General features: G+C 37.6%; 1 protein-coding gene across 1 annotated transcript in view; it reads right to left on the bottom strand.

Annotated features, from left to right (window-relative positions):
- Positions 1–286: 286 nt before the first annotated feature.
- PRKD3 (protein kinase D3) overlaps positions 287–27,416 on the bottom strand; it is a gene marked incomplete at its 3' end in the record, with an annotated part of 35,775 nt that continues 8,645 nt past the window's right edge. Inside the window, exons 2-17 of the mRNA XM_010079791.1 lie at positions 26,845–26,983; positions 25,023–25,154; positions 24,154–24,311; positions 22,340–22,529; positions 19,552–19,629; positions 17,745–17,928; positions 16,081–16,204; positions 13,203–13,280; positions 11,307–11,583; positions 8,117–8,169; positions 7,241–7,313; positions 4,539–4,645; positions 3,796–3,957; positions 3,233–3,331; positions 1,285–1,552; positions 287–372 (exon numbers count right to left, since the gene is read on the bottom strand). Coding sequence (XP_010078093.1) covers positions 287–372; positions 1,285–1,552; positions 3,233–3,331; positions 3,796–3,957; positions 4,539–4,645; positions 7,241–7,313; positions 8,117–8,169; positions 11,307–11,583; positions 13,203–13,280; positions 16,081–16,204; positions 17,745–17,928; positions 19,552–19,629; positions 22,340–22,529; positions 24,154–24,311; positions 25,023–25,154; positions 26,845–26,983 — 2,208 coding nt within the window. The remainder of the gene's footprint in view (positions 373–1,284; positions 1,553–3,232; positions 3,332–3,795; positions 3,958–4,538; positions 4,646–7,240; positions 7,314–8,116; positions 8,170–11,306; positions 11,584–13,202; positions 13,281–16,080; positions 16,205–17,744; positions 17,929–19,551; positions 19,630–22,339; positions 22,530–24,153; positions 24,312–25,022; positions 25,155–26,844; positions 26,984–27,416) is intronic.

The following is a 27,416-nucleotide window of genomic DNA, read 5'->3' as shown; positions in this document are numbered from 1 at the left end:
CTCAACACTGTCTGCACTGAGAGGTGCCAGAAGTGTAAAACTCTATACTGGTGTCAGACAGAAAGTAAGGGGCCAGAGAGACAGTAAGACAAAATTTTCCTTGAGGAGAAAAGCCATTGACAGATGGGCAGAATCCTGGTTCACATAAAATATAAAGCTAAAACCAGACCTACTCAAGCCTGCATGAATGCTTGTTAACAAACTCTGTAGCAGCTTTAAAGGACTTAATCCAAAAAGATCATTATTCACCCTTTATAAACATAGTGAAAAAGGCAGATGGGTTTACCTGTAACCATGGGTGACTAAGGGATTTGTCAACACTGAAACGTTTTCTCATCTTCACTTGCAGCAAATTGTTTATTAAATCAATGGCTGGAAAAGAACAACAAAACAAAAATTATACTGTTTAAATACACTAACCATCTCTACCATCATTCACATGCTGTGCTGAAAGTGGATTTTTTATATATGTGTTTGGATATTCTACTGAACTCTCTTAAACTTAATCAAGCTCTTGAAATTTATATTTAGCTTTGCTTCTGTTAAATGAGCCTACAAAACATGTATGGGGTAAGCTTCCCCTGACTTTGATGGCAACTCTAAAAGCTTTACTACATTAGTTGTTAATCTTTTTCCCTACGGATTTTCATGATTTTCAGAAGTGCCTAAATAACTCAAGCATAATCCTGTGTTCCAAAATAATGTAGGTACTTCCACTGTTGTATACTTTTGTATATGTCCTTCCACATCTCCCTCTGTGCTAATCATATATACATTACTAATAACAAAGCTGGCATTGGAGAGCTCTAGAGACCAACCTCATAAACTTCTAGATTGTTCAGACCTGACATTTAGATCCAATTTTTGTACACTAGCAAGTGAAACAAAACTAAAATTCCAGATTCAACTGTGAACCGTTTCTATAATTATAGTTTAGATGAAGTATGTTTTGAGATCAGTGTTCAGCAAATACGCACGATTTAACTTTTCATTAGGTATTTTGGGAAGTCTCACGCCACTTATCCCTCCCCTCATGCATGCAACTAATTTTTCTTCCTAAATCTATTGGTTCCTCCTGCCCTGAAAATGATCTTAAACATTATATTTGACAATTTATCTTCTACAAACATATGCTAGCTCATCTTTATCCATTTTTGCATAGTCTCCTAAACTCAAACTATCAGTAATTCTCACACTCCTACCTGAATGAACCTTAAGGTTTAAACATTTGAATGCATTATCTACATATAGAGACATTCTAATAAAGAAAATTCAGGTCTTTACCTTCACTAGAAATTTCCTTCCAAGGATTTGGTGGGTACATAAATGCTGCATTTTGAATCTGATCATTTATATCCTCATCTTCGTTAAATGGGAATGTACCACTAAGGCTCACATAGACAATAACTCCTACTGACCACATGTCTAGCGAGCGGTTGTAACCTTTACTCCTGAGCACTTCAGGGGCAAGATAAGCAGGTGTCCCCACCACAGAGCGCCTGAAAGATTTTTCACCAATGATACGTGCAAAGCCAAAATCACACAGCTTCACCTGCAAAAGAAATATATTTTAACCCGGGAAATCTCTGCTTAATCTCCAATGCACGCTTAATCTCCAATGCACTGCCCAAGACCAGAGTGGTACTTGACACTGCTTCTGCCACCATTTAAACATTACATGCACTAAAACAGAGACAAACATTACATAAGCCAGTCAGTTAAGGCTTTAGGTTGCTGGTTTTGCAGACTGTGGATCAACCATGCTTCGGACTGAGACCTGAACTGGCCTTGCACAGACTCAGATCTGAGGGAGCCTGTGTCATACATTGCCACATATGTGCAAATAAGGACAAAAAAACTCAACTCCAAACTCAGCTCACTTTCAGAGGCAAATCCACACCTTCACAAGTCACAGAAACAAAATTTTAAAAGCACATGAAACCCAGACAGACCACATCCCTCTTAATCATCTTCCTGAGGCTGGAGGCTTCAGCTACACAGAAATCCAACAATGAGTTTCAGCCAGAACTCAGACCCAGGCAGCTCTGGGCAGAACAGTCCAATGATCATCCAGATAAAAGGCATCCACAGCCGGTGCCCACACTGACACTCAAATCTCTATGGTTATGGGATGGTTCCTTAACTTGAACACAGCAGACACTTGTAGAGAAAAAAAGGATCCAGATCAAGTCCAGCACTAACTGCAGGTTAATAAGCCCTCCTCAGGGTACAGGAAAGAGCAGTGCACTAAAGGCATACAAGTGACTTTCTGAAAGCCCACTCCACTTTGCATTATAGTCACAGCACTGGAAGCAATTTCCTGATGCTGCCTAGCAGATTTTAATTTCTGTACATCCTCCACTAAATCCATTCTGTCCAAGGTATCTAAGGTAACAGCTGAGTGGTGTAAGCGTTGGCAGTACATAAATACTAGTATCACTGAACAGCATTTCTCTTACAGAATTTAGCTATTTAGTTTATACTACAATGTAACATCACACATAGTGATGATGAAGATCCCTGAGCAAGACCAGTGACAAATGGGCCAGTCCCTTTTCACAACAGCTTATACGCAAGAGGCAAGAGCGAGGAGGAGACAGAGATGCACACCAGGGAAGAAATTGTTTCCCTGGGTCAAACAGCACTAGAAGAGAAACAAGGACTGGTTTTGAAGCTTCTAGTCCTGTGCCTTTCCCACTGGACTACTCTCACTAATCCAGAATACTGATTTCCATGCACTCTTCACAAGCATAAGAACAGATGCAGTCTACAGACAGAGATGCACACCAGGGAAGAAATTGTTTCCCTGGGTCAAACAGCACTAGAAGAGAAACAAGGACTGGTTTTGAAGCTTCTAGTCCTGTGCCTTTCCCACTGGACTACTCTCACTAATCCAGAATACATGCACTCTTCACAAGCATACGAACAGATGCCGTCTACAGAGCCTTTTGCTAAGTGCTGGCAGTAGTTGCACTTCGTAGGCTCCTTGGAAGAAAGAAGGCTGGTGCCAGGTCTGAGTGGAAGGAAACTGAAACAGACCATTGAGCATAAAGCTAGGCTAAGAGTTGGGTAAAAAAAAAAGACAACGATAATACATGTAGTTCAATTAATTCTAGACTAAATCAGTGGAACAATCGCACAAGAGGTCACTTTTTAAGCTGCAATGCCTATATTTCTTTAAAAACAGAACAATGAAAAATGACAAAACAAGTATTTTTTCATCTTCACTCACCTGAGGGAATGGCTCTGCTGATGCTAGTAGTACATTTTCTGGTTTTAAATCACAGTGCACAATATTCTTAAAGTGTAAATTCCTCAAAGCAACAAGTATCTTTAAAAAGGAAAGAGGATTTTCAGAACTATTCAAGTGGATCAAAAGTGTCAAAAGCTACACACATTGAGCAATACAGCCATTTGTACCAACAAAGACTTGAAGAGTTAATCTGTATATGCTGTGCAAGTACTATTTTTTCCCAGCCTATCAAGACTTATAACTGATGGGTTTGCTTTTCTTTTTTTTTTCTTCTCCCCTCTTTCATCTCTTTTCGAATGCTTACTGGTTTGACATGCATCTTTGGATGTCCATAATGTTATGTCTTGGGAAAGAAGGGCAAAGAAATTAACATAATTAACATTCAAAATTATTTCCCTGTTTGTCCAATTTTCACCAGGTGGGCAGCCCTCTGTGCTGCCTCTTTTAAATAACAATATACAAAACTTCTCCAAGCTCTGTTCTCATATAATCACAAAAGACAAATCTCGCCTTTCCTCTCAAAGTAGAGACTGAATGCCAACCTGAGTGACCATAAACTTAGTTATTCGTTCTGGAAGTCGACTTTTCTCACTGGAAAGAATCATCTCTAGCATATCCCCATGCAGCTTTTCCATCACAACAAAGACCCGTTCTGGGGTTTCAAACATACATTCCAGGTTCACAATCCCAGGGTGGTGCAAATTCTGAAACAAAGTAGTATAAGTACATCACTAAAATAAAACAGTATGAAATATCCTGAATTACACAAAAATGTTGTACCTCAAATCAAAAAGCAGTTGAGAGTTAGAGATGAAAAAAACAAAATGTCTGAGGCAAGAAACTAGCTTGAAACATAAATGTCAACCCATGAAACATATCAATTATCACTACTAAGATTAATTTGTTTTAACACAACCTATCCATAATGATTAATTTTACAGTTGATACACTCAGTAGCTTGAGTACAGAATATGCCAGAATAACACTCATAGGTTGAGGAGCCAGTAGTAGAAGACAGCCAAAAATAACAGAGTTTCCTGCTACCTGCAGGAGACACCACAGAGCCAAAGCATGTGTGAACCCCTGTAGAGGGTGGATACTATTCCCAAGTTATCAATTCTACCAAATACTCAGGAATTCCCACTCTTCTAAAATTTTCTCTTACAAAAAGACTCAGGAATCACATACACAGATTCAGAAATCAATTCAGAGCACTTACACACATTACAAAATCTTATTAATGGCTTGAGACAAACTCCCATGTGATCCAAAAACACTTTTGTACCTGGAGAATGGCTACTTCATTACGAAGCTGACTTTCCTGCTTGGTTGGAAACCTCATCTTGTCAATGACTTTGATAGCCACATCTCTTCCAGTCTTCCTATGTTTTCCTAAACAGAAAGTCAATGTCATCCATGAAAAGGCAGAAGCAATTCATAGCTATAAAACATTACAGCAGAAATTCCTTTTTGGGAAAATAAGTATGTTTTGTACAAAGGTACAATATTCCGATATTTATATTTAAGTTTGCAACCGGTATGAGTAACAAGAAGTGTCCCAACAGGAACGTTGTAGATAAATTTAAACTGGTTACTACTCTGCTCTCAGGTATGCACATTGACATCAGACATATTAGGTGAAGTTTTTGTTTGCGCAAGGGACTTGCGCATTCGCAAGTAATACCTACTCCCACAGAATATTGCCTCTCCTGTAAAAAAAAAAAAAAACAGCAATGCACCTGCCTTAAACGTCATCATCAATAAAGGGTCAAAACCAGGCTTATCTCCACCAGATTAAGTAAGCCAGTTAATAGAGAAACCACTCAAGGTCCAAAAGGGTTTACAAGGTTACCAAACAGAACTAACAATTGGAGAGCAAAAAATAAATTTTAAAAATATTACATTAGTCCTAAGGAAAGCATACACTGTATAATGGACTGTCACAGACAACAGCATAAAGCCATAAGTCTTGAAAGGGAGAGATCCATGGAGTTTTGTCATTTTTTGTCTGTAACAAATCAGCAATTTTAGGCAAAATATTAGAAATCACAGCACCCCATTATAATTCAAATAAAGTGGTAGATTCAGGAAAGTGACTCTGGCTCCACTGAACATAATATTACATCAAAACGCAGCAGAAATACAATAAATTACAAGCCAGATGCAAAACCCAGAAGACAAAAGCTAGGTTGCAAGAGAACATAAAGCAAAACCACCAAACTAACGCTGAACTATAGAAGCTATACTAGAGCTAAAAACTGAACATGGAAAGATTAACAGAAAAGCAGCTTGAAAATTCCTTTTGTGTTTGTAAAACACAATCAACCAGGTCTCAGGACAAGTTTTACATCAGTAAAAAACTGTCAATTTTTTTTTTCCTCCATTTTTCAGACCCTTCAAAACTAACTAAAATAGGCAAAGCAGAGGGAAACTGTTCTCACTGAAAAAAAAAACAGAAGTTGGATATCAATATCCTATAACTTTGTGATTTACAATTTGTAAATGTTTGTCCAGAATAAAAAAAAAAAAACAAACACCCCAACAAAGAAACCAAATTCTCCAACAAAGTACATAACTTAATTTTACCCTTATTTGTTTAAATAACATGTTTTGTTGCCATTATTTCAGCAAGCCTACACAGGTGGGGAGAAGCCAATATTAGAAGTTACCAGACCTAGGCTCCCTGAACACTAGTAACAATTAAGCAGCGTGCAGAGCCAGCAGAAGAATATTCTCTTATATTCTCTTTTCTTGCTCTTTCGGCTTGTGATTGTATCTTAAGAAACTGAGAATGCAAAGATGCCTTAAAATATATATGGCTTCAGTGAAAAGATTTAATAAAAACATTTTATAAGCATTTATTATGTTTATTAATATTTATAAGCATTGAATCATGAAAAATACCAAGCTGAGATTTATCTAAAAGGCAATTTAGGAGAGTATATATGGAAATAAAATAAAAACATTAAACTACTGTCTGCATTTGCGCATGTTGTAGTCATAGAGGGAGATTACTTTGATTCACACTATGTTTTAAGAAATTCAGAGGAAAAAAAAATAGACCTCTCACGAGTGATGTAAAACTAGACCATCAAACTGCATTTCCATCAAGCAGTTCTGAAGTATTTAACTAAACAAATGGCACACAGAAAAATCATAGCCACAATGCTTCCTGACTAGAAAGACAACATGAGAGAAGCAGAAAGGTTGCCATGTTTAAATCATTAGTTATCACTTCCTTTCTTTCCAGATATATGGTCTGTGGCTTTCCCAACACTTGAGATATAATAGATGGGATATAAAAAAAAAAAAAAAAGGAGAAACAGACTTCATATGATGCATTCCTAGTATTTCTTCTTCTGGTGATTACATATTATAAACAAGTTATATGTTGCAATAGAAGTTTTTAAAAACTACAAATGCTAAAACTACATTTGAAATTAAGCCTGAAACCTCTTGACAAAGAATTCCTCCCTGTACTTACTGTATCCTGCTGACAGAAATTTGTAGCAAAAACTGTTTGCATAAAATATGTCAATAATATGTTTGCATAAATACTGTCATAGTATAAACTAAAATACATATTTTCCTAATTGCTTTCAGCCACATCTATCAAATATCACTAAAAACAGGTATAATTGACAATCTCCTTAAATACAAGATTTCTAATAAATACTGTATAATACAGACAGTGTTAGAATTTGCAATTTAAAAAAAAAACACATTAGCCAAGGCCAAATTCAGACTAGAGATCGCTTTGTATTTAACTGTAGTCAAAATGCACTGCTATTCTAAATTGATTTTTACACCAATGCAAAATGAATTGCAAGAAATACTATATATAAAACTGCAGAGACATAGGGAAGTAATCCAAACAAAACTTCTAACAAGATAAACTTCACCTAGACAAATACAAAAAGGCTCATTATATCAAGCAGACAGACATTCTACCTTAACAAATGCATCACAGAATCTAATGCCATTTACCTCCATATACGATACCAAACTGACCAGAACCCAGCACTTCATCAGCAAATATTTGGTACACAGAGCTGACATCCTAAAGTATGAAAAAATAAATCAGAAATATCAGGAGTAATCAAAATGTTCATGAACTAGTCAGTACTGTCTAAGCTGTATTTACATTTGACATTTATCAAACTTTGCAAAGTGTGCCATCATTATCCCCAATGGAGTGGAAATACACAACAAACATTCCCTGAGAAGGATCCGCTTAGCTGCACTTTAAGCAGGGACATCGCTAGTGTTGGGGAGGACAGAGGTAATTTTCTTCATAGTAGCTAGTATGGGGCTGTGGTTTGGATTGGTGCTGAAAACAGTGTTGATAACACAGGGATGTTTTTGATACTGCTGAGCAGTGCTCACACAGAGCCAAGGCCTTTTCTGCTCCTCACACCATCCCACCAGCCAGTGGGCTGGGGGTGCACAAGAAGCTGGGAGGGGACACAGCTGGGACAGCTGACCCCAGCTGACCAAAGGGATATTCCATACCATATGGTGTCACGCCCAGCAGAGAAAGCTGAGGGGAGAATAAGGAAGAGCAGGACATTTGGAGTGATGGTGTTTGTCTTCCCAATTCACTCTTGTGTGATGGAGCCCTGCTTTCCTGGAGATGGCTGAACACCTGCCTGCCCATGGGAAGTACCGAATGAATTCCTTGTTTTGCTTTGTTTGGGTGTGCAGCTTTTGCTTTACTTATTAAACTGTCTTTATCTCAACCCACAAGTGTTCTCACTTTTACTCTTCTGATTCTCTGGTGTTGCTTTCTCATCCAGCCATTGTTACTACTAATTACTTTGTAATACCCAGGTAAATAATTATTATACAATGCATATGACTCACCACATTCTCCTGGACCTGGCAATTTGAAACAGAGATGCTTAGAGATAACTCTTCTGCAATAAAGAAGATATAACTGAGTAAGTAAATAGGAAGGGCAGGCTTTTTGTAGTAAAAAGGGAAAAACAAAACAAAAAACCTTTACTGACTTCTACCCAGTCATGGTGAAACAAATTTTATTGATGTTCTGCAGAAACATCATACTCTAGAACTCAAATTTCACAAATTGATTTAAATAAACAAACCCGGGAGCTCTGCTGGGATTCTTTGTCTCTTTTTGTCATATTGCTGATTACAAAAACAGTAGAACAGTACGAGTATGTACACAATAGAGAGCTGGAAAACCAAAAGAAATAGTGATGTGGCAATTGTATTGTATCTGAGTTCATTAAACTACTAAGAATTTCTGGTAGTAATATAGAAAAATACAGGGAAGAAGATGAGGCAGATCACTTACAGTCAACTGAATGTGGTTACTAATTTTCTGTGGCACCAAGACATAAGGAAACAAATCAAGCAAAGTAAGTAACATAAAACCTGATAATTTAAAAAGCAATAAACCCCGTAATATAAACAATCTTTGTTTCATGGATAAACTACAGAAGCACAATCTTTGGAATATAAGAGCACATCTAGGAAGTGTAATCTGCAAGTAAAAGCATCAGATAAAGATACAGAGTTTTTCAGCCTGCAGCAGATACTGACATGAAGTTTCCATTGCAAGAATAACAGTATGATGCACAGACAAGAAGAGATACATCAAGGAAGGAAGGAAAACAGCCTTTGGCTTCCAAGACAAAGGTGAAGCATCTCAAACAAATGGACACCTATCATTTGTTAACTTCCAAAAAAAAGAAATAGAACAAATTCACATATGAGGTGGATAGAAGATACAATATAGATTTACTAGCACTTTGAAAAGCACCTTTATCACCCTAAGAAGAGCCTTGGGCTTTAAAAACACCATTTTAGAGAAAGAAAACATCTGTATCTGATTTTTGCCACCTGTGCTTTGTCTGAAACAAGGAATTTACAGATTTCAGAGAGCAACAAAGACTAGTTTCTCAAAGACATTCTCAAATATGAACTGGAATTACAGCCTTGCATATGCATACTGATTATTGACTCCAGTCAAGTCTGTATTGGAATAACAGTACAGAACACAAGGAAAAACAAGAAAGAAGGCAGGCAAAAAAGTTGCTAAGGTCAACACAAACTGCAGCAAGGCTGAAACAAGATTAACCAGAACGCAAAGACACAGTTTTTGAAACTGTTTAAAGAGAACACACTGAACCCTTCTCCACAGATAGCTACAGAACACAAAATATCTGGTAGGTAGAGATTGTGTTACTCCTTCCAAATAAATCCTTTTTCTAGTGTTTGAAATGCAAAAGAGCAAAGGCTGAAAATTTGTCACTTTGGAAGAAATCAGTAACACCAGGTTTCAATATGTAATCTATACTATCTAACAGGTTACTAATCTCTCTCTCATTTCAGGTCAGAAACATCCCACGACAACCACCAGGTGCAATGTCAGAAAGAATTCTTTCCCATGGGTCAGACTGGAAGCACATCCTCATTTCTAGCTACTTTCTGGCTAGAATGTGGATTACATTGAGGAGCTAGTGTCTTGTGGACATTTTGACACTACACTTTCCCTGCTGCTGCAAGTACTTCAAGCATTAGCAATGTCTCCCTCCTCTTTTGGTCTCTTCATTTAAAATAATGTATCTGAGCCTTTTGGGGTTTAAACTAAAAGTCTAATTTTCTTAAAGGCTCTTGGGATACATTCCACGGCTCACAGTGTGCAGGAAGGAGAGGGATGCAGAGCCATTTTGTGGACTTTTTAGAGTTTAAAAATCAACCTGATGAGTTGTCTAAGAAAATGGGAACGCCATTCCACAGTTCGTAGTAGTTTCTTACGCTCCGACATTCCTAAACATGCTAAAATACTTCCTCTCTGTATCTACCCCTGCAGTTCTATTGCCTACCACTGTCAAGTTTTAATATAAAAATTATTTATATCTGTAAAAAAATATTGATTTTGGAAAAAGCAACTGTCTTTGCAAGTCTCTCAGCAACAGTAAGCCTTGGGTTCTAGAAAACAAGGAGACCTTTGGTGTATATATATATTTGGAAGAATTCCGTATCAGAAGTGGCATTTTACTTATGTATAAGGCCAGTTATGAGGTACCATCTTACAGGTATGTTTCTTCACTGTAATTACAGATACCAGTCAACCCACAAGTTAATTTGGCATTTCATAATTTACCATTTCAGGCCATGGTTGTATTTTCAGAAAGTGCCTTTACCTCAGACCAGCATTTACATGTTCTTAACTGCTGCCAATGCAGAATAACCAGATATCAGGGTCAAGAAACCAATCTTAGAATCTCCTGCCAAAGAAAATTTCACTAAAAGAAGATTAAAGTGTAACGGAAGATGAAAGAAAACTGAAGAATAAAAGCATAAATCTCAGTACAGAATGTGAATGAATGTTGTTGTAAGGAACAAGGATACATCTAAAAGAAGGAAAGAACACAATATATAGTTTAGTGGAGCCTTGATAATGAGTATGATCCTGTGCCAGAGAAAAAAAGGGAGGATGCGTGCATAAAAGGAAGAATAGAGTACTTTTTATTCTATGCATAGGTCAGCAGAAGTTCTTTCCATCACTGGCAGTATTTACATTGCATCACTAACTCCTTTTCTTCTCCTTAGCTGACATCTCACAGATTTTCAAATATATCTATATATCTATATATATATATATATAGGGGATAATATCAAAAAGCATTCCAATTTAGTTCTTTCAGATTATATGTACATAATCTGAATATTTATTTAGTTATTAAAATGTGTGCATGCATAAATCTCTCTCTCTAAACTAGTCACTTTTTACATCCAGCAACTGTGTGTGAGCTCTTAATGCTCCTACAATAAAGCTCTGCAATATGCATTCATATTGTAAATCTGATTCTTAACTATTATTTCCTGCTACAACAGATTAAAGGATTTGCCCACCCTCCACAAACCCGAGTGTCACTTTTGAGAGACTCGTGGAAAATTATGGACCCAATTCAGCAGAGAATAGACAGACAATACTTCACTCTACATAAGTGCTTTTCTGAAAGTAATCTCTACCATTAGCAGCTTCAGAATACAAATAATAGTGCCTTGTCTCCCTGCTTACTGTGATCTTTTCCTTGTCCTGCAGCAGTGCAAACGCTAGCTTGAGGAGTGACTGGCATCAAAGCCTGACGAATGGCTTTCTCCCAGCCCTGAGCTACGTCCAGTCCAACTCCGGAGGCAGCAAGAACAGGACTGTGATGACTGCTGCCATTGTTTTCGCCAACAAAGTACACCATCGTGTCAGTGACGATCTCAAAACAGTATGGGTTGCTGCCCTGCACCACGTTTGAAAAATCTCGAGGCTGAGTCACCTGGAGAATTTCTGAAAGTGGAATCTCCTGAAGAAAAATATTAAAGATTAAAAAATGAAAATACATATAATATTTTAATATACTGATATTCAAAACTCAAAGTGTTCGCAAAGACATCAAAGCAAATATATCAAAATACCACAACCAAAATGGCAAGCTTCATAACTAACATCAAACTGTGCATGACCATCACCCACCCCAGTTTCTGAATGCCTCTGTACAAGCCTAGAGACTTCCAGCCCCACCGCAGTTCTCTCTATACAACTACTATTCTCTACTCAAACTGCATTCATATTAAGCATGACACATGCCCCGACCGCATACAAATGATGCGCAACTATAGAATGAACTGTAGTTTATACAGCTTAGCTAGAGAAGAACAGGACAGAGGAAAGAGGTGAAACAAGACAACATTAAGAAGAGGATGTGGTTATACAAGCTAGTCAATAAGCACTGCTTCATGTATATGAATTGTTTTTGGTAAAGATTCTCTTTTATATAGATATCAACAATTTCGACCAACTCCTCTACCTTGCCGTTTTAAGATCATGGTACAAGCAGTACTAGAAAACAGATCTGAAGGAAGAAATGGTTGCAAGTTCACAGTAGCTGGAGGAGGACAGTCCACATACATGGGAAGGTGTACAGGTGCACGTCACTTGCAAGAGTAGTGAACAAGCAGGTGAACACCAGGTTGGTATTAAGGGGATAGGAGACAGTAGCTGATTAAAGATGAAGAGCAAATAAACATAAAGGCAACCACTGTGAATGATTCTAATAGCAAAGACAAATAACCTGAGATTTAAGCAGTTAGAAAAGGGATGCAAAGGGGCAAGTCAAAGGACTAAAAGCAGTGACATAACGGAGCAAAAAGCAACGAACATATTTTACCAGCTGTGTTTTGAATGCACAGGGCAATACAAGTATCAGGGAGGTCTGAGAAGAAGAGCCTGCATTGGTCAAGATAGGGATGAAAAGGATCTGGGCAAGTTTATCTGGGTGTACAGAGAAAAGGCTTGATCTTAGAGATGTTATAAAGGAAGAAGCTGCAAGATTTGGACCCCCACCTAAAGGTGTAAGACAAGAAAGGGAAAAATCCAGTTTATACATTCAAACACATTTTCTGAATATTCCACCATTGAACACATTACTTCATTAACAATATACTACACTTATTGCTAAGTTTCATTTATATAACGCCAGGCAGCACAGTAAATTCTCCTCTAAATCTTGCTTCCAACTTTACTTGTACAGTTGGGAATAATTTAATTTTGGGAACCTCAAAGTAAAACACATAAGCATGCAAACTTTCAGTCACTGCTTCTAGAATACAAAAATCCCAGCCTTCATAGACTGGCAGCCAAACGAATTCTCTGGCTGAATATGCTAGGCAATTCAGGAGAAGAGTACATGTAAAATGTAAGGAGAGACATACTCAAGGGGATTAGAATATGAGCTGCAAGCAACTTCTCAGAGTTAGTCTTGGTCCTTCTCACTTATAAGCTTTGGCCAACAATTAACCTGTCACAGTTTTGATTAAAGAAGACGGGGAAATGGAGATAAAACTTATACTGCTCACAAGTAGATTTCGGATCTATAAGGCACTGAGAAAATAAAGTGCAACATAATTATTACTCATTATTTACCTTGTAATATTTTGTTCCAGATTCATTTTGAAACAGTGTGAGGCATTTGCTGTCCAGTCTCCAGTAATGTCTTTTTCTCTACAAAATGCACAACAGTGTACAACAGTGTAAGGAATATATCACTGGTATGGCTTTTGTTATCTAATCATTTAAATGAGAGAAATGCTTTAAATGACTAAAATAATCCAGCAACGTGAATCTACACTTCCATCTTAGACTAGATATGTGAAAATATACACTCTGGGAATAAAGATTTTTTTTAAACTCAAGAAGAGGCTCATAAAATTATTTCCACAAACCAGAAAAAAAAATGTCACTTACCGTACAGTAATAGCAGTGACAACAGCAGTTCTCCCACAGGAAAAGCACTTACCTGCACAAGTTTCACTCCAGGTGCATATGCTCATAAAACCTGAATTATTCAAATTTAGTAACAATTGTGGGAGTCATGCTTTTTCCCTCTGTGCCCTCACACCAACACTGCCAGGGTTCAAGGACTGAGCAAGCCTAACAAGTCCTTAATTCTTTTGTCAACACAGAATTCTCTAAGGTCAAAAGCACACACCGGCAAGACAGACAGAGTATTAGATTGAATAGGACAAAATATTTTTGGGGGGGGGGGAAAACCCAAGACAGACTAAATAGCCATTTTCTGGAATTCTCCACCAATGAGAAATACTTTCTCCATCAAAAATAAATATGAATAAGTCTTGTAGTTTAAAGCAGAGGAATATTCCTCAAAACAGAACAGCTTTTAGAAAGCTAATATAGCTGTATGCATCTGACTTACTTGGCTTGCACCATGCTTATATAGTTAGAAGCTCATTTTCATTTGTCTATGACAAAAATTCAAGACACTTAACTCTGGCCTAGGATGACAAAGTTTGAAACAATAAAGCAGACCTTCTTCAGTCTGCAATAAAGCAGACCACTTCAGTCATGGGGAAGCTAAGAGTACCTGTAGGAGCTAGACAAAGAAAGCTAGGACACGAATGGAACGGAATTCCCAGCCGGCACTAAATGGAAACTGAGTGAAAGCGTAAGGGTGAACCTGTCCTTTGCACATATATGCTCTTTATTAAATCACGAATCAGGGAAGGCTTTCGGGGGGGGCAGGGAATAAGGAATGGGTTGGTAACTCACTCAAGGATTCAAAATCTGCCCACGCCATATTCTAAGAAAGCATGAGCTCAGAGTGAGGAAAAGAACACAGACAATGATACAGAAACTTCTCATCGTAAAGAGTGAAATATCTTGTTATGCAGGGTCAGCAAGAATTATACAGATATTGCTGCTTTGGAACTGATAGAAAGCCCAAGTTGTTTCAGGAATAGGAAATATTCCAACATTGCTTAGAGCAGAGCGGTCAAGGGAAATAGCTGATGGTGTAATGCTTAATACGGAAGCCTCCTCCCATTAGGAAGCTCTATGAGATCTCGCCTCATTGAAGGTATCTTGCTTTGGGGCAGAATACTCCACTTCATATGAAAGGCCTTTTTGAGTAGATGTCACCCAGGTAGCAGCCAGACTGACAGATTAAAAAAAGAAAAATCCAGATAAGGTGTACAATCTGATCACTGTTCTATGAGAAGGTCCAAAAAAGTCCATGGAAAAATGTACTGGCTGTACTGAAAGACTAAATCAGAACCGAATACCAGGTCTGCCCTGAACAGTTCTGCTAGAACTATTAATCTTTCTCTGCTACCTGGCCTTAGTTTTTCCACAGCCAGCTGATTATATTAATGTCTGTCAAGCAGCCTTGGCTGGAATCTCATGAACAATATGCTACATCCTTATTTTGGCTTGTGATAAATACATCTAAACATTCAAAACCTTGCAGTGGTCTGTTTAGTTGACAATCACAAAAAGTAAAAATACTACAGTAACCTGAGTTGACTGGTATCACCCCTCAGCTTGATTTCAACAGAACTTAAACAACTTTGCTTCTCTAAATGCCTGAAGCACCTTTCAATCAGGCTCCTGTGTAGAGACAAAGAATGCTAAAGTATTTATGCTGCCTTTCATGAACAGTCTCAGTAAGACACACTGTGCTTCACGAGATCTGGGAACTTCTTGACTTAATCCTTTTCATTCATCTACCAAAAGACAAGATGACTCACTCCCATCAGACAACTCTAATGAACACAGTTGTTCTTCCTCATCTTCCTCCTGAATACACAAAACCAAAGAGCTTGCCTAAGAAGGTTCCATTAAGACATCATTACTGGTAGCACTGGAAACAAACCATGTAGTCTTTTTGGAGGATGTTTGCATACCCAAGGACATACAGTCAAGCCACAACGCTTTATTCCACTAACGTCAAGAGGAACAGTGAGTTTGGGGAGATGGTATTCAATAATGCTTACTTTTAGATAGAGTGACTTGCTAGAGGAACAAAGGGCTCCTATATCTATACATAAATATTTACAAACATATAGATCATTAGAATAAGTTTCAACTTATTTCATTTCAGCACTCATTTTATAATGATTTCCACCTTTTCACGCAGTAGAATAAAAACACTGATACAAATATACACTGATACAAACAGTTCAGCTGCTAAACAGAAAGAAGAGATAAGCAAGCTATTCCAAATTATTATCTCAGGAAAGCTGAAATCTTAAACAAGCAATTCATTTGAGACAATTTAGAGATGCTTCTTCTTAAAACAGAGAAGGAAAAGTACTGTTGAATCATGACATGAAGAGTTTTGAATAAACTACAGTCTCTCCTCTGCACCAGATTTCTTTATAATGAACACCATGGCTAAGTTATTTCAAATGATACCATAAATCAGAATATCTAAATACAAGAAATAAAATACATTGGTTTAGAGAAATAACGTAACTTTATGTAGGGAGAAACTAGAGTCACTGACCAGATTGTCTCTACTAGTGTAGTGGACCATCCATCCTTCCTTCACCATTGTACTGCTCTTCCTCTTTGTGTGCTTGATTGACTGTACAACTCTCATAAGAGGAATATTATTGCTTGTTGAAGGACTAAAAAAAGATAGAACACTTAATATTTGACAAGTTAAAACACAACAGTACCACAATTACACTGGTACAACACATTTAGCCCATAATTTTCAGGAACAGGCACTTCTTCCATAGAAATTACTTAATTGATAGATCAATAAGGTATCTGAGCTCCAACTAGCTCTCCTAGTGCAAGTATTGCAGTCCTTAAGTACAGAAGAAACACACTGGAATGAGGACACCTACAGAAACCATTCTCTCTCAAAACAATTAGCTGAGACTATTGGTCTTAATCCAGATAAAACTATAATTAACACCAGCATTGCTACTGTTTTCTCTTGTCTGCTTAAGCTGACTACCCTACTTCTTCATACTGTTATTACAATAATAAAAGTCCCTATCTAACCATACTGCCAATTTATAAAAACATCAAGAGGGGTGTGTTAAGTCAAATCACTGCTAGCTGCACTAGGAAATTTTGTCAATATTCAGGGATATTAACTGTCCTGCAGACAAAGACTGGACAATCCCTAGCATTCTGACAAAATTATTAGCTAAACATACAGGTTTTAATAGCACTGAAGATGGCGTGAACCACTAAGTTGCCTGCTTAACACCAGAGCTCCTACATGTGGCACTAACAGAAACATTTGTAAACACATGAAATCCCACAGCAGATTCCAAACCAAAAAACGTAAGGATGCTTTAACAAAGCACACAGTTACACTGTAGAACTGGCTGCCACAGGATGCTGTACATGCCAAAAAAACCCTATAATTGCTTCAAATGCAATTAGAAATAAATGGAAAAATCCTATCTATCTATAGGTAGAAAAATCCTATCTATAGGTAGAACATAGAAAAGATGCTACTTCCAAATCAGGAAGTCCTTGAGCTATAAGTCACTGAAAGTTGAGAAGGTATCACTATGTGCTCTTCCTTACATATTTGCTATTAAGCACTGAGCTAAAATGACCTAATACAGCTGGTCTTACATTATTAAGAATTACTTAAGAAAATCAGGATGACTCTGTTCAGAATAATACAGAAAGTAAAAAGACCAAATTTGATTAAAGGAACTATATAACAGTTATTTGATAGAAGACTTCAGAAAAATCACATTCAAGCTAAAAAAGTCAAGCTTCCACCCAAAATGCATATAAACTATTACGTGAATACTAAAATATCTCAAGAAATTCCTTTTAAATCAACACATGTATAACAGTAACTAAACTAAGCTAAAGTCAAAGATCTTGGTCATGTCTTAGCCATGACAACTTAAGCCATAAGTTTTACAATGTTTTGATATTCTGGCTTTATTTCTTTCATAAGAGTCATAGCACAGCACTTTCTCCATATAGAAGAGACTACATTAATTTATGTTTCAGATTTGCTTGGGACAGGATAACTTTACAAAGCATTTTCAAGTTAAAAAAACACAAATGCAAAGACAACACTTTAAGCAGTAAAACCGGGCTAATCAGAAGTGTTTTCCTCAGTGTTTTACTTCACAATATTGAGCCAAGTACATCCAGAGCAAAGAAATCCACCTTATGACTTACCTGATGGTTTTGACAGCTTCCTCATCTTTGTCTGCATCAAGGTCAGATGGATCCATAAAGAAGATTTTGTCCTCTGGAGGAGAGGGCTCTTCAACATCATCTAGACCCCGACTACCATCACTGTTCAATTCACTGCTATCAACTTCCATTGGCATGTCCAAGTCCTGGCCTGGGCTAGCAGGTTCTGGAAACAACACAGGACTCAGATATTATTTCAAATACACAAGGGGGAAGAAAAAAAAAAAAAAAAAGAAAAAAATAAAACTCAAACTCCACTAGATTTCTTCTTCAGTTCACATTTATACAAGCAAACGTAAAAGTACAATCAGAATATACAAAATCCTCAAGTTTTTGCTAAATGATACAGTGTGCTAACGAACATTATCACTTTGTCTCTGCTAAATGCCAAGGCAAGAGAGACACAACTTAAACAAGAATCATATTGAAAGAAATGGAGTGAAAAGCTTAAGGTCTAAACCTAAATCTCATTAAGTAATTCTGTTCTACAAGTTATCAGTACAAATTAACCTTCTGATGGCTAGAGATGACCCAGAGAGTTATTCCCATGCAAATGAAATCCTCCACCAACAGAAACCCAACTCTGTTCTCACTGCCCTTGTAGTCCATACAAGCAAAAGTAAGAGAGAAAAGGGGGGCTGTGGTATTGCAGGAAAAAAAGAAAAGCAGAATAGATCTTATTTGCATCTGACTTTCTGCTGGCAGAAGCTCGAAGTTTCCAAAAGCTGTACAACTTGCACTGTGGAAAACTAAGAAATAAGACATACAAATACCTTCATCAGTAGTTTTTGGGTTTTTTTTGGTCTGAGGAGGGCTCAGTTTAAGGGTGTAAGAAAGAACAAAAAATAAATGACTCTTCATGTCCACAGAAGAATTGTCTGAAACTGTAGCTCCCAAGCTACATGCTCTATCACCTTAGCATCAAAAGGGCGGTGAAAGCAGGCTGCAGTAACATGTTGCACATTACTGTTCATGGCCACTAACCTCAAGAGCCAGGCAAGAGCTTTGGAGAAGGCAGGCATGAACACACGGCATACGTTGTGCAATGGCAACAGATCCAGTATTGGCCCCCGGGGTACACCACCAGCCTACAACTAGACTTCATGCCCCTGATCACCATCCTCTAGGCCCATCTGTTCAACCAGCTTTCAGTCACCTCATTGTCTGCTCATCCATCCCATATTTCACCACCTTAACACTGGTCTAAAACTTACAAGTGTAAGACTCTAAAAACTTTCTTCCACATACTGTTCCCTACCTTCCCCTTTCAACTCTAAGTTCTGTTCAGAATATAGTCCTACTTAACAGGCTTTGAAAAATTAGAGTCAGGTTTTTAGTTTTGGTTTGGCTTGGTTTTTTTCCTTTGTCTTTTACCTTACAAACTGCTGGGCTAACTCTGGTCATCAAAAATCACAGATATGAGAAAGTCACAAAAAGTGGTACTGGTGTTAAGATATTAACACTTTAAAAATATAAATTTCATGGTGAACAATGAGCAGACTGAACAGATATTTAATTTTTGTATGTTGAGAAGGCTTCTTTATTTTTTTATTTTCCTTGAGCAATCCCAAGCAAAGCATAATGTATTTGCCAAGACTGATAAAATAAAAGTCACCAGAGTGTAAGTTTTACAGTGAATCTTTTTTCATTGTCAGCAATCTCAAGTGAAAAAAAAGAAAAGATAAAAAAAAAGATATAAAATATTCAAAGACGAGGTAACCAAAAGCTAATGCATCTTGTTAAGCCTCCAAAGATCTGTCAGTACTTAAAAGCATGTTTCTTATCCTACCTCCATTGAAAATCACCTCTCCGAGACAGTCTTTAGGTACTTTAGATGCACAGCGTTTGTGACAGTTGAATCTGCAATCTGCAATAGAAGATGCATAAGCCCATGATACCAGAATCTTACTCCTACTCGGACACTAACATTCTATCATTCACTACTTCCATCACAAGCTTCAGTTCAAATTCCTAGATTTGCATGCAACTGAAGACAGCTCCAATGAGGTCACTTCCAGAAGGAAATTAACAATCTTGTCCTGATGTCACTTGTTGATTTGCCCCACCACTATTCATTATGTCAGCACTTCCTCTTCCAGTACAAAACAGTTTTCTACTTCTCTAGCTTTCTCTGTAGTTATTTTTTCCATTATGATGTAATTTTTCCCATCCTCTCATCTGTTCCACACCCTTTTTTCCATTGCTATATGATTTTAAAATCTCCTCATCTCTATAATTTTTCCACACCTGCTGCCTAAGACTTGCAGCCATCAGAGCCTCTAGGATCACACACCTGTAACACAGAGCAAATACGCTCTGCAGTAAATCACAAAGTCCAGTTCCCCTACCATTCGGATTACAGATTTGGCTGAACACTGAAGCTCCATTTCTGCCTGCCGACACAGGGCAGATGGAATAATGTTATGTCCAGATCTGAACTGACGTGGAGATGGAACCTAACCTGGATGTCTGACACTTCTGCATCCAAGATATAAGATGGAGCCTACTGAACAAAGTCCAGCGTACAACATTAGTGGTATCAACAGGAATTTCCTTTATTAGCATCATCACTGTAATTTTCAACTCTGTATCAACATAGTGAATTTCAAACCTCCCTACTGCCCCCACAACCATTTTCAAACTGATAATTTAGCCCCTTTCTGCTATCCAAAGAAAGCTCATTGTGCTTTCCTTTTAAGGCCAGACAAAAGAAAAATCCTTATCTCCCCATTTCTAGTAGCAGAGAGGCAAAATCCTGTTCAGCTTCCAAGTCCCTACAAGACCTAGGAGACCAATGAACTGCCCTTTCGATAGCAGCATTTTCAGTCCTTATTATGGAAAACAGTTACTTCACTAGTTTGAAGGGGGCTGGAAGAAACAGACACATTTCAAATCCTAGCAGGAAACTACGAAGACTAAGTCAATCCTAACAAATGAAACTATGTCCAGAAACATTCTTGGGTACTGCAATGCAACTCTCCAGTCTAGGAAACAGTTAGAAACATCCCGTTGCGTGCTTTTGGCCCACAGCATTAGAACAATCCAACACAGTTCCTAGTCTAGTTCATAAATCAGAGCATCCCATGAAATTGTTCCCAATAGGCAGTCTGCATAGAGCCACCTGGGCTGGGATGCTAAGAGAACTTGTTCACAAGCACAGGTCATTTTGTCCAAGTCGACCTCAGTATCCAGGAATGTTCCTGGGCTCAATTAACCAAATACAGTCTTAGCATCCCAAAGATCATCCTCAGAGTCCAAGTAGAACCCTGGATACATTCAAGAAATCCAGGGCTCTTACACGTACTCAGGAACATGGGGCTGCTGAAAGACAAGCTTCGGGAATGCACACAGGGAAGTAGGTGGGAAACCTTAAGAATCTGTAGGAGAATGCAGTATGAAAATATTTTGATTGTTTGGTATCAATTCCTGATATATTAAAAATACAAGGACCATACTGCATAAACTGAAGCCTATTAATACACTTATTTCTGTTCTTATTTCTCTAAGTTTGTTTTCCATACATAAACTGTATTTTTATCCAGTTTCAGTCACTTTCCTGAAACTGATGTGGCAGCTGGATATACAGTCACAACAACTGTATATGGTCAGTAGCATCTATATGTTAAAACTGTAAAGGATTTTGTTTCAGGCTTCATTATTTATGTATTACATGTATCCAAGAGACACACTGGCTACAAAAAAAAGTCAAAACCAGTTCAGGATGCAGACTTCAAACAGACTACAAAAGACTGGAAATTAATAAAAACAGAAAAGAAAGATAAAACTAGTTCCTTACTTACACAGGATGGCAGTATTTTATTCAAAACAAAGTTTACACAGCTATAAGCTTACAATTTTTGATTTATTCTACTAAAAGAAACTGAAAATGTATTAAGCAATCTCTTTCAAAATGTTGACCTTTGGTACTCGTATTTGACAAGCTCACATAAGAGCAATGGAAAGTCCTTTCCATAGTAAATGTTTAGGAGTCAGCACTACAGTTTTCTTTCCTGCAACAAAGCTGACAGATCTGTACTATCCAGCAATAAAGAGTCGGAAGATGACCACAATGTCATAGTTATGCCCTGGGAACTGACAACCCAAGTCTTGCATCTTAACATATGTTAAATAAAAACCATGCAGCTGGTGAAGCTTGAGCTAGTTCAGGAAAGGCACCCATCTGTATACATTTCTTCCAAAAGATAATAACCAGGATTCTGTACTAAAATAATATAATGAAAACTTACAAATTCTTTAGTGATGAGTCTAGAAGACAGACATTGAACAAAGGGAAGTATTTCCCATTTTTATTACTTTAGAATTATCCCTCTAGAAGTAAGGTGTTCCCAAAGTACACGTGATTAAATCTTATTTTTCAGAAAAACATACAATGCAGAGTATACTAAAGTGAAAATGAGGGCTGCTGTAATCCTCTCAAAAATATGCAATTTCTCAAAAAATATACTGTCCCATTTTGCAGTATACAACCTTCTGGCAATCAAAACATAAGTTGAAATCAGTTTAAATACAAGACTTTTACTGAAATCTATTGTTACAGAAGAAAATTAAATGTTTACCTTTACACTGCATTCCTTGTCGAAAAAGGCCCTTGAGCAGCCGTTTGCAGTACTGGCATATGGTGGGACGAGTGTAAGAGTGAACAGCAAATGTGTGCGGAACCTTCACTCTGCAAAGCACCATCTTTTCCAGCCAGATGGGGCGGCCACTCCAGGAGGGAATCCTCTTACTAGGTTCTGGGCAGCAGCGCTGGAATAAAGAAGGCATACACAATTTGCACCAACACAGTTCTACTTCAGGAAAAAAAGAAAAAAGCCAGTGGAGCTGGGAGGGAGGTGCTGGCTCAGGAAGTGACCAGGTAAGAAAGCAACTTGCCCCAGGGGCTTTAAAAGGACATTCTGATATCGTAAAACAAAACCAAGAAAACACCAGACAGAAGAGCCTTGTAGAGAGCAGAAAAGTATGTACACATCTTTATTTCCACAGAAGCTAAAATACTAAAAATTCACTTTTTTTTTTAAGTAACCTGACAAGGTTCCCAGACAGCACAGACAGACCCCAGTGTAGGGGATGAAAGGGAAAACACTGGAGGTAGGCAAACCAAAATCCAATCACTACCGCAAGCTATCAGTTTTAAAAAGTAAAGTACGGCATACCTGGATAGCTTACCAAGTTAGGAAAAAATATTCAGAAAACTAAAAAACATTTTTGAAATTAAACTCCAAGAAATCTTTGAAATGAAGTTAAAACAAAAACTTTGACAATTAAAACAAAAATAGCATTAGGTATCAAACTGAACCTTCAGCACGATAAATTTACAATTACCTATATCTACAGAAAAATGTAAAGGAACATGGCCCTGTACATCTGACCTCAAGCATTTTAAGACTGCAGATATGATAATATATTGCTGATCATCTAAGCCAAATAACCTAAATTGGATAGCAAAGAAGAGGTGTCAAAGAGGTACTAAACACGCATGTAGAAATCATAAAGTTAAATTCCCTAAGAGGAGAAACACAATACTATGTTCACTGAATAAATCTTACTAATAGTTATAAACATCAGAATAAATATTTTTCATGACTCAAGACTAGGCTTCATAGCCTCCAGCTTAAAAAATTGCTCTTGAATCAGAAAATCTATACACTCTCTATTTTAAACTACGTTAAGAATGTAAGAATTGTTATACTGTAGAGTAACAGAACTAGATAAGTAGGAACAACTAAGTGTCAAAAGCACTACTTTCATCCCACAGTGAAAGCAGCAATGAAACAAATGGATCTCATCGCTGCCTGCCCTAAGATCCCAGTACAGCTGCAGTGCAATTGATAACCTCCCAGCAATCATCATAACCATTATAACAAAGAACTATTACGGACGATGGTTTTTACTGTAAACCCTTCATGCTCTACATCCTCCTTGAAAGGGCTTGGGTTTTTTTAGATTAACTCTGTGAAAAGCTTAACAGCATATCAGGAACACTCTCTCCTCTCCCAGCATAAAAGCTTACAATTTGTACCGCTTTAGCCAAGTAACTATTCTACTCTGATACCATAATTACAGAATGAAGGCGGCAATGTGTTTTATCACTCCTAAAACCAAAGTTCTCAGAGTTCATGTAACTGTGACAGGCTAATAATACAATTATACATAAAAGTTATAATTTACTTCCCGTTTCATTTCTCACAGTAATAATAGTTATCAGTAAGTGTCACAGTCTAAGACTCAGACTTAAAAATGAACTAAAACCAGTCGTAATGGCTAAGCTCAACTCCCTCGTACTCATCATGAGCCACTTGCAACACTAGCTAGCTCCCAGGAGCTTTAAGGATTTAAAACCAGAAATTGTTTCCCTTTTCACATTACATACTTCTTCAGAGGCAGAGGATGTGTATTCAGCTTGTGTTGGTCTTGGAACTGAAAGCCCTGCTCCTGGTAAAGACACATTAGACAGACGTCTCTTTCTCACTCCACTGCAGTTATTTGGAATCTTGAAGGCACATCGCTTATGGTAGTTTAATCCACAACCTGAAAGTGAAAGTTTTTTTAGACAAAAAAACTCCCAACATTCCAACAAAAATAGTACTAATATTTTGATAAAGCAATTAAAAATATGATCCAGGAAAATGGTAAAGATAGAAATAGATTGTTCTCGTAAATTCTCTTGTTTCAGTGTTCTCGATGCAATCCACAGAAACAGCTTTTTTTGCACTACTTGCTATAATATTGGTCTCTAGTAAGCCCAGCTCTAGAAACAAGGTCTAAGACTCCAAAGTGGCTGACTGCCTTCCTCACTTCTCCCCGCACCAGGAGGCTTTCATCACTCCCCCACTTTGGAGCACAGGAGCCAAGGAGAAGTCAGTGAACAGGCAGTGTCAGTACCTGACAGCAGGCTGCAGAGTGCTCTGCAGCCAGCTGGATGAAGGCCGTAAGGAAAGGCATTCCCCTTCGGGAGTCACTCCAAAGCATGCACTCCTTGTGCAAAGAACACACACTTGTAAGCTATTTTTTTTCTCCAAAGTGGGAAACAAGAACACTTCTTAAGCCGTTTGCCCAAGGTCACACACAGTTTGTGTTAAAGCTGGCATCAGAACTCGGGCTTCCTGATGCACAACCCCTTCCAACTCTATGAAATATCAGATTTATCACGTGCTAATGCATCGAACAAGATACAATTTCTTCTTCCTCATCTTATATAGAGGTACATACATAAAAATACACTAAAAATCACAGACTTACCTTCACATTTTAATCCTTGTCGTACCAAACCCCAAAGCATTTCTCCGCAGTAGTCACAAAAAGTAGGAGCCTTGTAGGAATGCACATAAAGTGCATGAGGACGAATCTGGAAATCTTCAACTGTAGCCAAAGCTTTTAAAAAATTGCAGTAAGTTATGGTTCTTGACATAGGATCAACAACAATTTATAGAAAGAATACGTTGTTTTAAAAATGGCAGATTCAAAGAACATTAATAGCTGTTCAGACATCAGCATTATACCATTTAAATATGCATTTAGAAGATTACATAGTCTTCAGTAAGCTTTGTTATTGAAGAAAAAATCCGTTGGATTCTGTAGGCTAATGGCCACAACTAATCAACAGTATGAGTCACAACGTTGAAAACCTCACTAAGCTGAGAAGGCAAATACAACAAGCTTTGCTAAAAGCAAACTGGCTTTCAACTTAACAGTAAACATTTGAAAGAGCAATTTAATTTTCAAGCTGTTTTGTAACCTACAAAATTTGCAAACGAAGGACAGTTCGACAGGTTAGATTTTTATCTTTGAAAGGACTTTTTCAGTAAAAGCTTATTAGATTGAATCCTGCATGTATTAGAACAGAACTGCGGACAGAGTTTCCATGGAACACTGGAAACTTCACTAGTAATATTTAAACTTAGATATATTTAAATTATTTTTTTGTCCTGTTTCTTTGGAATGTAAAAAAAAAAAGTGGTATTTTACATCAACATTATCTTGACCTGATGGCTACTAATCTTTGATCAAACATTACTAACACATATTTGGATTCCCATATCTCAGTTTTAAAACCCTACTGAAAGAGATTTACATGTGTTCAAAATACATCGGTTTCTGGTGCTCTGTCTGTTTATAAGGGAACTGTCAGAGATTGTCAAGAAGAGGCACACAAGGCAAATTTTCCAAATATGCCACTCACCAGAAGCAATGAAAAGCTCAGACCAAGGTTATCAACCACTGAACACCTTAGACATGCCTAGAACAGTAGGCCCTGAAATGCAGCCAAGGAACTCAGCCTTATGACTCTGGAAATCACACTTCATTGATCCAATTTACAAATCTAATCCCACGACAGCCAAGAGATCTCTCTTTCTAGATCATAACCTCAGCTAGGCGCTTAGTCCTCAAAGTCTGAAAGAGCTGCACAACACTAGTCCAGCTTTTATTTGTACTTTAACTACAGCTGGCTGGTTGAATCAGACAGAGTATTGACGAAACACAATTGAAATCAGTTAGGGTTTGGAGGGTTTTTTTGTCCTTATTATTAAAGAGTACTACAGGTTAATAACCACTACTCTAAGAACTATCGTTTAAAAGAAACTGTCTTCAAACCCAGCAATAACCCTTAAGACTCTGCTTATAGGTATGATTCAGCAACCACATTTATATGAAGCCTTGTAGCAGTACAAAACATCAATCGCAAAAGCTACAGAACAAAAAGACAGATATAAGCAAAAGAAAGACAACAGGGTTGGAAGAGCAAATCCTGAATCCTACCTGCATTTCAGCTTCAATTATAAACTTTTATTTTATAATTGTAAATTCATATTCTTGTAATTCAGATTTATTTAATAATAAACCTGAAGATGATTAAAACATGACAGTGAAACAATAACAAAACTCAGTACTGAAGTATCAGTACCACTTGGATTTTCTTGGAAAGCTCTACGCAAAAACAGTGATTCAGTGTGAGATTTAAGTCAAAGAGCTCAAGGCGAGCACGATAACAATGTTCCATAGAGTCCTATTTTCTTTTAATCTACCAAATAAAGAGCTGTTTCGCTGTTACAACAATACCTACCAGAGAGCACAACCTCAACGAGATCTCCCTCACGTATCTCTTCTGCTGACGTAATCCGTTGCAAAATATTATCTGAGTTCAGGTCATGACGGAAGAGGAGAATTTTGTCATACATGCCAAAGAAACCACACTCTGGGAACTGCAATAGAAATCACACTCTAAATTAGCACATGCTCTTTGATAATTTTATTCATAAGTGTTTTTAATAACTGCTACAGAACTTGAGTGCTTTGAGTGTTCCATGGAAAAAAAAAAAATTGATCTGCTTATTTTTGAGGAACTGAAGCATTTTCTGAAGCATAAAAAGGTTAAAAAAAACACAAAAAAAACCCCAAATAAAACCCATCAATACCAAATTCTTCTCCGTTCCACACGCACACCCCACAACAGTGACACTTTTTTTCAAATCTATAAAGAAAAAAAATGTTAGGGTTTTTGTTTCTTTGGGTTTTTAACCTCTCAGACCTGCACAATCACCCTGGCACCTGAAAGCCAATGCAGCTCTTTCTGCCTCAGAGACCACCACCTGTAACCCTCTTTTCACAGACATTCTGGTCAGGCAGGTATTCAGC

Source organism: Pterocles gutturalis, unplaced genomic scaffold, assembly GCF_000699245.1.
Source record: "Pterocles gutturalis isolate BGI_N339 unplaced genomic scaffold, ASM69924v1 scaffold25334, whole genome shotgun sequence".
Lineage (NCBI taxonomy): Eukaryota > Metazoa > Chordata > Aves > Pterocliformes > Pteroclidae > Pterocles > Pterocles gutturalis.
Note: the sequence above shows the minus strand (reverse complement) of the source record. Positions and strands in the feature narration are given on the sequence as shown.